Source organism: Hydra viridissima, unplaced genomic scaffold (assembly GCF_058129835.1).
Source record: "Hydra viridissima isolate aposymbiotic clone 2 unplaced genomic scaffold, HvirCarnegie_v1 scaffold_4, whole genome shotgun sequence".
In the NCBI taxonomy this organism is placed as follows: Eukaryota; Metazoa; Cnidaria; class Hydrozoa; order Anthoathecata; family Hydridae; genus Hydra; species Hydra viridissima.
In genome coordinates, this window is record NW_028324303.1 from 3,330,001 (window position 1) to 3,341,341 (window position 11,341).

At 28.4% G+C, this 11,341-nt stretch overlaps 1 protein-coding gene and 1 long non-coding RNA gene across 2 annotated transcripts in view; both read left to right on the top strand.

Annotated features, from left to right (window-relative positions):
- The window catches only part of LOC145182956 (potassium voltage-gated channel subfamily A member 1-like), a 2,793-nt gene extending 2,138 nt beyond the window's left edge, over window positions 1-655 (top strand). Inside the window, exon 2 of the mRNA XM_090085355.1 lies at window positions 1-655. This exon is cut by the window's left edge and continues 1,643 nt beyond it. Coding sequence (XP_089941481.1) covers window positions 1-414 — 414 coding nt within the window. The 3' untranslated portion in view covers window positions 415-655.
- A 994-nt stretch (window positions 656-1,649) lies between these two features.
- Window positions 1,650-10,073, top strand: LOC149889433 (uncharacterized). The gene is made up of 3 exons (XR_016451846.1): window positions 1,650-1,721; window positions 9,643-9,806; window positions 9,943-10,073. It is a non-coding gene; the product is annotated as an uncharacterized LOC149889433 (long non-coding RNA).
- Window positions 10,074-11,341: the final 1,268 nt, after the last annotated feature.

Genomic DNA, 11,341 nt, shown 5'->3' on the forward strand with positions numbered 1-11,341 from the left:
GCGCTAAGGTTGTTCTTTTACACACTGTTTAAGTGTGGCCATTACTTTCAAGTTTTTTTTATGTCAGTTGGAACGTTTTGTTTTGTGAATGCAGTATTGATGTTTTTAATAGAAAACGAGTTCAACCCTAATCCTGAGACCAATGAGTTTCACAATATTCTGGATTCGATGTGGTACAGTGCTATAACCGCAACAGGCGTTGGATACGGAGACGTTGTACCGAAGACAATTATTGGAAAATGTTTTGGAACCTTTGTGGCTGTTACAGGCCTCTTTTTGTTTTGCCTTCCGCAGCCGATATTGGTTAATCAGTTTATATCGGTTTATTATTTGCCTGAAGTAATGTCTAAAGACGATACTCTAAGGAAAAAAGCTATCATTAAAATGAGAGCAACTCTACTGAGAGAGTTATGACGTCATATATTTTCTTCTGGACAAGACATTTAAATTCTTAATGTAAATATTTTTATTAAAGCACGTAATTTCCTTTCTGCTATCATTTTGTAGTTTCAGTGAAAATCCTTTTGTGCGATTTTCTTTTTTTCTTTCAAAATAGAAGTAAACATTCGAATTTCATGGACATATTTTTCTAATTATTTCAAGCTGGGGTTTATTTTATTTGGTTCTAGCGAGAGATTGCCATGACTGAAATTGTACAAACAAGAATCTTTTTCAATCAATATAACTTTTTTTGTCTTTTTGATTTTTTTATGATTATTTCTTTTTTAATTTTAAGTAATTAAGAACAAAATACATTTAAAAATAAATTAAATTAGATTTTAAATAAATTAGATAAACTTACTCTCTCTCCGCCTTTTAATGGCAGCTTAAAGTATTTGAGAAAACTTAGTTTTTCAGATTCATGAAGTGTCAGAAAGATTACTAAAGTTTTTTCTTCTAAATATGATAGCACCGACAAAATTACAGAAAAGATCTCTTTCTACTAAAGAAGTCTACGACGCACAAATATAAACACGCATAAATTAAACCGCTATTTTTTTAAAACGCAGCTGCAAGAGAATAAAAAACTGAGAACATTTTGGTGGATAAAATCAACTTACGCAGAAGCAGCCCAGTTGGAAAAATCGCGAAAAAATTAAGGCGGGTTGTTTCCGTTTTATTCAACATGTCCCAGTGATGTATATTTACTTGGATGTCTAACAGGCGCTGCCCGTTGTAAAGCAAATTTTTTTACTGCGTAATGATAAAAAAATAACCAACAGGTTTTTTTTCCCAGTTTTATTAGAGAATATGTTTAAAAGTTGGTGAATTGCGATGATTTTGTGAAATGCTACGGCATGTAATATTTTCATAATCCTAGATTAAAAGTATCTTATACGTTACTATAAATTTGCTGTTTTAAAAAAAAAAATTCATTAAAGGAAAAAGAAACAGAACGTGACTTTAAATATTGTTGCTTAAGTGTCTTTTTAAACATATATAATTGTAAATATATACTTGTGTGCATAACCTTTCTTAAAATAAGAGACAGGAGTAATGAGCGATTTTTTAAGTTTACATATAATTTAAAACTCAAGTTTTTATCAATATTGTAACCTTTAATTCAACTTTAAAACAGTTTTAGAAATTTATAACTTGAAGGAGATATGATTTGTTATATCTTTCTTAATAATATAAGTTCTTTACAATATTTAGAGAATTAAATAACTAAATGGTTGTTTCTTGCTCAGCCTATGGTTGTAAAAGAAGATTTGTAAAAGGTAATAGAATTTCTTTTTGCAAAATTTTCCTTTAAAAGATTAAAATCTTTGTGAGGGATGGGTAATGGCTACAAAGAGTATAAAGTTTACACCCAATAAATTTAGTCAAGTCCTGTAGCAACCATTTTAAAATAGATGGTTTTAAGAGGCAACGGAGAAGAAAAAAAGAGTTGTGCTTTCTTTGATTTTGATTTTGCTGTGTTTTTTAAAAATTAAGAGCAATAGCAAAAAGAATTAACTTTCCAATGATGATGTAATAGATTAAAAAAAGCCAATAACTTTCTATCTTAAATAGATCGTTAACAGAAGTTTAAACTGCTCAACCACCGATCTCTATAATAACTGGATAGCGCAACTTCGAGCAAAAACTTCTAATTTTTTGACGCCAAAATCGCCATATTGGAAAGCCCCAAAAACTTAAATCCCGTGAGCTTTAAAATCTGTTTTTCGGCTTATCGCTTTAAATACACATATCAGATTTCAGCGTTCTGGGGCTTTCCAATACGGCGATTTTGGCGTCAGTTTTGATATTTAGAGATGCGCTATCCAGTTATTATAGAGATCAGTGTGCTCAACGCAGTTTGGAATTAAAACTTCATAAACAAAATTCTCTGGAAAAATTTTACTTAGAAAAAAAAGCATTGAAAAAAAAGCTTTTTTTTTTTTTCAATGCTTTTTTTTTCTAAGTAAAATTTTAAAAAGAGAAAAAAATAGATTTACTCAGTAGAATAATTCAAAAATTTGAAAAAAAAAATTTTTTTCAATACTAATGCAAATATAACTAATTATAAATTTTCTGGACTAACTTTAGAACTGTTGAAATTAAGTTTAAAAAAAAGAGGCTGGAAACGAAAGTGTTTTTGATAAATTTGCTTTAACGCTGCACTTTTACTCATCAAGAGCATAAGAATTTGTTGATCTCCTGGAGTAAGCTCTCTTTCATATGAAGGTTTTGCTATTTTTGAAAATGATATTCCAGCAAATGATCCCAGATAAGTTAGTAACAGAAGCACTTGTTTTTATGCTTGTTGAACTGAAAAGTCATTGGAAATGAAAGTTGTCTTACTAAAATTGCTTTAAATTTTATGCGCATAAATTAATTCACACAGAAAAAAGACGTTTGCAAAAGGAGATCTTCTCTTATTGAACAAAATCCAATGAAGTGTGAATCTAGTGAAGATTCTAACTTTGTTAAAGGTCTAGGTTTTTGTCTTTCATAAGTCTCTACTTCAGTTTATAAGGAAGCTACACTTGGATATTTGACAGAGTTTATTGTTAAAAAACTTAACCTGTATGACATGTGCGAACAGATTCATTTCTCAACAAACAAGAGCCAAAAGTTATGAATATTCTTTATTTTGCTGTTCATCAAGGAAAAGTTTTACTACTTTTAAAAACTGTCGTGGGCTAATTTTTCCATTCTTTATTGACACAAAGGTTGTTGAGAAATGTGAGCAGGTTTTTAGAGTTTTGATGTGTGGGATCTTCAAGAAAAAATTTTAAAATTTTTGATGGTGCACTCCATAAATCAAACCCTTGCAGCAAATGAGGTATTGTTTAATGACCTAAATATACATGATTTAGAACACAAAATTTTGACTGGAGACTAGTATTCTTCATTACTTTTTAAAAAAATTTAGAAAAGTATGTAACATGTTTTAATGTTTTACATATGATTTTGTGTCAGCTATAAAAAGAAAATTCCTTTCTTAATTCTTTTTTTTTTATTCATAAAATTGATTAAGATAAGAATATTTTACTTATCCCCAGTAATCATGCTTTTATCAAAATAACAATAGTTTAAAGATTTCTTACTGGGTACTTTAATCTTATAGTTGTAAAACTCAAAAACATTCATTATAATTGACAAATAAATTTTTTGATTTGTCTGGTTATTTATATATATATATATATACATATATATATATATATATATATATATATATATATATATATATATATATATATATATATATATATATATATATATATATATATATATAAACTTTTGATTGCATACTAATGTTCATGAAACGAATTTTTTCATGAACGTTTAAAACAACAACTTGATTTTAAATGTTGAACTTCTGCATAATATTTTACATGGCTAAACCGGCTACCGGTTATCAAAATAAAATAAATTTGTTTCACATTTTCATTCCGAATTTGTGCGGAGTTTGATATCTATAAATCATATAAATCATTGACATGTCTACTATATTAATCGGCGTAGATAAAAAGAGGTGTTACTTAAAAGATCGCTTATATAAGAGACCTAGATAAAAGGCGGAACGAAACGCTCAGACAAGACTTTAATAAGATTTAAGCTCACTACAACAAGCTCATAAATAGATCTTATACCGTCTTCATCAAAATGAATCGTTTTTTTCCCGATCTTATCTTAGGCCTCTTATATAAGCGATCTAACAAACTTTTTGAATTAATTTTTTTTTTCGTCCTTTTTGCAGGCGATTAGACAATTTAAACAAAATATTTAAAATGAACTTTTTTTTTGAGTACAATTTTAACAAAAATTATATAGAAAATTTTATAATTCTGTTGAGTAGAAATAGAGCAGAAATAGATTAAGTAAACTTAACTAGAGCTTAATCTTTAAGAACCTTGAACCTTTGCCAGGTGTAAGTATCATAAAATGGGTCAACTTAGCAAAAGTTCGAGAAATTCATTGTATGGCGCAAACATAAGTTTTCAACAACTTTTACCTAGTTTGCATTGAATAGATATTTTCTTACCCATTTTGTGCCCTTTTATACGTCAGAGCTGCTACTTTTGTAATGCTATCATTTTAAAAAATAATATGTTAGCTAACTGTGTTACCTACCTCCCCCCTCTCTAAAAAAAAAAGGTCTTGTTTACGGAAAGGATTGAAAAAAGCATTGAGGAAACAAGTTAATGCATTGTTTTAGAAAAAGATGAGTATGACTGTTATGACAAAAAATCTAAGTTGCACTTATATATTGGGAAGGCATTCAGGATTTCTTTTTTACAACAAGAAAAAACCAATATTGGTTTTGGAAAAGACTATTTGAAATCACCTGTTGGAATCGGTACAATTTTGGAATGCACTCATACTTGTCGACACGATGCAAATATACTTTTAAAGCAAAAACCTATTAACAGACAATTGAGCTTGAATCCACTTAAGTGACAAATAGAATCCATACACAGGTTAGTTAAAGATATGTTAATGTTGTAAACACAGACTGTTTAGCGCAATTAAACAATCTTTTATAAAGGAAATATTTTTAACTTGCCAGCATAATACTACTGTATACCTTTAACTACGCATTTTATAAAACCCATGAAGCTGAAGTCTTCAAAATAAGCGCAAATTTAATATCAGCTTCGGCAAATATTTTTAAAGCTAAAAACCTGCGCACCGTTAAATCAAACTTGTAGCCTACGCTAGAATATAAGATGCAAATTCTTAAAGACCCTTAATACAAGTAAAATGATCTGTTAAAGTTTAATGAAAGTGAGCAGTTTCAACCTTCTTTGAACATAACCGATTTTTTTGATCAAACAACTCTATTCTGTGTTCCGAATTACATCATTAATTTATAAATAAACATATGATAAAGCACAGAAGATGAAACTAACTATTACAATTGTCTGTCAACAAACAGTAAATATAAAGAACAACTGAAACAAATGTAGATACTTATCTACTGAAAAAAAAAAAACAGATTTAAGTGTTGATAAAGGAAGCATCGGCGTTTGGTTTTTGCGTTAAAAACAAATAAAGAACAAATTTCTTTTAAAATAAATCGCTTTTTACTTTTGATTTATTATTATTCGTTATTAACATGCCATTATAATTAGTTAAAATAAAATGCCTTTTCTTAATAGAGAGCATCATCCACAATATCATACCATAAAATTGTTAGCGAAAAGAAAATCAGACATCAAATGTTTTCAAAAAATAATTTGGATAAATAACATAATGATTTAAATAAATAACATAACAATTAAACATAATAATAATAATAATTGTAAATGTAGTTACAATAAATAACATAATATTATTAATAATATTATTGATAATAATAATATCATTAATATCGATGAATAACATAATATAACTGTAGTTAATTTAAACAACTTTCAAAAAACTCATTTCTACTTGTTTTATGTTACAAACATATTTCTTCATCATAGTTACATATAACTGCAAGCAGGGCACCTTAATGCAGCTGTCACTGGTACTGAACCAAATATACGCAATGTAATCATAACACTTTTGAAGGGTTTCCCAAGCTCTGTAACTGACATCTTGTTCAAAAAACCAAATGGGGAAAGAAGTTTTTCACCGGAATTGCCAGCACAAATTTGTTTCATATGAAGCAATTCTTCATTCAATAATTAAGTTTCAGTTACACCAAGAGATAATTTTGTAAAAATGGGTGCTCCTAATTTCTGCTTTCTTGCTGACAGTTAAAAAAAAAAGAAAATAACGCTGTGATTCTTTGAACGCCCATAATACGGACTTCTTCTAAAACAATAGGGTGTAAAATTTGTTCAAAGTTTAAAAAATTTAGATGCCAAAAAGGACCTCCATATTTCAAGTCAAAGCAACACAGCAAATATTTAACCAAATGGAAAAAATAAAGCCATTCAGCAAACCTTATTAGTATTTTTCAGAAGAGAAAATAGTGGATAACAAAATACGGATATGAAAACTTAAGTATTATAAAAGCCTGGTACTAATAATCGCTTAAAAGAACTGATACTATTATCATTACAAAGTCAAGAAGTGTCAATAACCAAAGCAGAAAATTAATGTGGAATTGTATAAAAACACAGGAATTAGGCACTGGAACTAATGAAAGAAACAAAAGAACTTATGCTGTGATTTTTTGTATTATTATCAAATCAGAAACTTATGAAGATATATTGTTTATTTACAGTGAGTGTGTTTGTTTTCGAAGTGATTCTTTAGGATCCATTTTTTAACGTATTGCATCCTATTTCATGGTCAGGAAATATTACACTTTTGTCTTGAGTAGAAAAAAAAAACTTTTACAAAAACTAAAATGTTACTAAATATGATTTTTGTGGTTCTATTGATCTTAGCAAATACTTTCCAAATCTATATATTCCTGAAACAATTCAAAGAGCTTTAAAAATTTATGAATTTTAATGCAGTTAATGTAATGAACAATATAGCAACAACAAAAAAAAGGAAATGGATTAAAAATATTTTTCATTTCATGACATTAAATATTTCAGGAATGTCTTTAACAGATGCAAAAAATTTGGTATAGTAACGGTTAAAATTAATTAGTAATGGTTACAATCAGCCCATCCTAAAGCTAAAGGTACTAAATTTAATAAGAGATAAAAACTTTTTTGAAAACCAAAAACGGCTCTGGTTCTTATTATTATTCATTTTGTTATTTATTTCATTGATATTATATCAAAAAGAAGCAAAAATTAGAACTTTAAAAAATGTTAAAGAAACCCGGGGTTCAATAAGTTTCTCTAATATAATACATATATGAGCATCTTAAGCCCCGCAGGTTTCTTAAAGAACTACTTAAACTACTTAAACTGAGGATTCATGGTTTTTTATTTCTGAGTATGAATATTTTTTACATAAATAGTTCTTTTTTTCCCCATCCTTTGGAGTTATGTATGTCGGGGGCTGTACCTGGAAATTTTCCGAAGTGGTGATTATTCGAAAAACAAAAATTTTGTTAAAATATTTCAATAGCAGCTTTGCCTTTAGACGATGCATTCTGCAAATTGCTCTGAATCTACAATTTTTGATGCCATTTGGTTTTTTTTCTATTGTTGATCTTCCTCTAATGTGGTAACAATAAAAAATTAAACAAAAAACGATAAAGTTTTACATGTTTATAGTTTAGTAAATTTTTTTTACTTGAACCAAAAACATGTTCTAAATATTTAAGTTCAAAATGTTACTGTTACTTTAAACTATTTAATATTTTGAATAAAAGATTAAAAACTTTATACTTTGAATATTTATTTTGAATAAAAAATAGTTTAACTTTTCAAAAATTTTAGGGAGGAGAATTTTTCAAATATTTAAAAATGCGTAAAAACTTATGCGAAATATTTCAAATTGGAATCTAAAGTTATTTCTGAATATAGTCTACCAATACTTATTACAATCCAATAAAATTTGATATTTTTGTTTATGTTGATGACTTTTTAATTTCAACGCTAGTACAGTTATTTTCTGTTAGTTCCAACCTCCATTTTTCGGCTGTCATGTGACTTAATAAGTATTTACGCTGAAATACTTTTAAGAACGCTATTTCATAATATTTTAGCGAACTAGAATATCGGTTGAACATAATAAATGTCGTTTACCGCAAAAATTGTTCTTTTTTAGAGAAATATGATAAATGAAAATTGGCGTGTTTGAAAAAAATGAATTAAAAACTAAAGTATATATATATTTTTATATTTCCCTAAAGTTTTTTAAAACTTTTTTAGTAGCATAAAGGTATTAATCGACAGTTTTAGTAAATCTAATGTAATTTTCTGTGAGATATTTTTTATCAGCCACTCTTACTGGTGTGTGGGGAAGGAGGAAGAAGTTATCAAAAACATCCATCACACATTTAAGATGCTTAATCCGTCCCCATCATTGTGTTCAAATAATCCAACCTAGGTTTGAGTTAAAATACACACACACAAAATCAGTCCTAAAGTGTAGACAATACCTACCTACTCAAAGGGATACAAAAACTATTTCATTAAAATTTCATACTTGCATAAGTATTAAAGTAGTTCACATCTTCTTCATTTTGGTAATTACTTATTCTATTTATTCTCAGATATTTATGATTATAAATAATATTCTGGAAAATCTGACATGTCTCCCTTACTTGAACCTAGGTGCAACGCGTATCATCAAAAATTGTCTTTCCAAATTGAGTTATCAAATACCTTTTTCACCACTCAAAGCTATTTTTTTAAACTAATTGAATAAACTTAATGCTGTTGTAGACCACTTGAGATGTCCATGGCAAGCTCTAATGATAGCAGGGTAACCTTACTAAGAACAAAAATCCCTAATTTTGCAAGTAGTAGTTACCATTAATCACCGACAAAAAAAGACCAACCATTATTTGCATGCATTCAAATAATGGTTGGTCTTTGTTTGTCGGTGATTAATGGTAACTACGGCAAATGCCTGAATTTTTTTGTATTTTGAAAATACTAGACTTTCGTATTTCGTTAGCTTACACTTATTATGTGGAATTTTTAATTTTGTTAAGATGGTAGTATAATTTAAAAAGTATTTTATGACCGTCAAACTCAAGAAAAGGATTAAAAACAACGGAACACAGGCGGAAAAGCTTTTACTTATTACCAAACAATTTTTTAGAACCTTAAAATATGAATAAACGCGTAAGCGTTTCATTTCTTCTTTAGTAACGAATAAAATACAAATATCTTTATCAATCTTTTAAGAGAAATCTAATTTACTGAAGTTTAAACAGTACTAAAATTTATAGTCACTTAAATTTATATTCAAGAGCATTTAAGTGAGGGTTGTGGATAATTATTTTGCTTATCAAATTCGTTAACTGTTAAAGACCGCGGATGTTGCTCCATAGGGAATACCTTGTAATCACACGCGTCGTAATGATTTGAAAAAATGCACAACTAAGATTTTTCTTTAATCACGAACATTTTCTCCGCATATTATGGCATCTTAAAAAGTTTTTAATTATAAAAAACAAGTTTTTTTCTGTAAAAAAAAATATGGATATTTTATAGCACTTGACCCCTAATCATATTCTTGCCTTTTTTTCATATTTCATATTTTTTCTTATTTCATCCGTATTTATAAGGTGTTGCTATTCCATTCATATTTATAAGATGTTACTATGAAAGAGTTTTTTTGATTAAACTTACACGGTAGCCAATCAACACCTAGCTATTACTAACTGACTACGAAAATGATCCAATGGAGAAATGATGAGAAGTATGAGCACTAGTCAGCCTATTTTGCTTGTTCCAAAACCTTCGAGTGAAAAAGAATTTCAAAGCTGTGTAGCGATTGTATTACGGAAAGACAAGAGTAAGGTAACAATATATTTTAAGGAACCCAATATCTAATAAAGTCTTTAGTGAGATGAAAAATTATGATTTTTAAAATTTCATCAGATTGGTCTGAACACGAGGTAAAAACAAACTGTACAAATGTTATATATTTTTTCAGTTGATGTTATACAATTATGTTCAACAAAGACAACAGACAAAGAGCTCCCAAAAATTCACCTCACCAGAATTCGTAAAGTGTGATTCTTTTGTACCTATGCACAGTGTGAAATTAAGTGGTTAATATTTGACTATGGGATTTTATTATTGGATAAAAAAAATCCAAAATATGAACATTTTACGTTTTTTACTCTTTTCAAGATCTTTAGTGAAGAAGTCAAAAATTTCGAAAAAAAAAATCGTAAATCATACTCTTAAAGACCTTTTTTTTTAGAAAAATTTTATACGGTAAAGAACAAAACTTTCGCAGGCATCTCGTTATTATTATATTATATTTCGTTAGAAATTATTATATTTCCTTAGAACCAAAGTTAAATGTAATTTTTAATAATCACTTTCAAAAAAATACTATTTTTTCGGATTATCTTTCAAATTTCCCTCGTAAAAAACGAAATTTAAGAAAAAATATTTTAAATTTCATCTTTGTTGGACATTTAAAAATTTGTTTAATTGAGATATACGTCACACCCGAATCTATGGCATGTTTACTAACTCCTGCCAAAAACTTTTCTTTAAACCATATTTGTTTCGGGGGAAACCATGTGATTCGTACCGGAAAGACATCGAATGAGCTTCTTTATACATCATGTGTGGGAGCAAACCGTTTAAATGTAACAAGTTGTTCCTCCCCTCTACAGCTTTATGGTTTCATATAGCGTTATGACTAAAAAAAAAAGTTTCTTATTCTTTCTCTTTTTCGAGATATTACGAGATTCACTAATTTAAATATGAAAAGTCGCACATCAACATTTTTTTTCATCGATAAATTGTATAAACCTTGCAGTCTCAATTCGAGTTGTTTTTTTTTTCATCGATAAATTGTATAAACCTTGCAGTCTCAATTCGAGTTGTTTTTTTTTTCATCGATAAATTGTATAAACCTTGCAGTCTCAATTCGAGTTGTTTTTTTTTTACCAAGTACAAACATGCGATGTAACTTATATTACTCAAGTAGCAGCCAGAAAAGCTTCCTTTTCTTCTAATGTTTATCAGTTACAAAAATATTTATCGACGAGCTTTTCCCGACCCAAAGAAACTAAGTGAAGTTTCAGATATACCAGAAGATCTGTTTGTTCGATTCAAAAATATGTTGATCGCGATTAATATGTTGATCTCGATTAACTACCAGCGGGAAATCAATTCAGAGAAGTTGGTTTCATATTGACTTAAAATAGATTTTTTGAATGTAAGATTCTTGGTTTATGATTCCATCTTAAGTGCATAAAGTATTAGCAAAAGTTCTGTTTCATTTGCCTGTTCCACTAGAAGTAATTGATGAAGAAGCTGCTGAGTCAAGAAATAAAATTATATAGGAAGTATCGTGAACTCTACACTCGTAA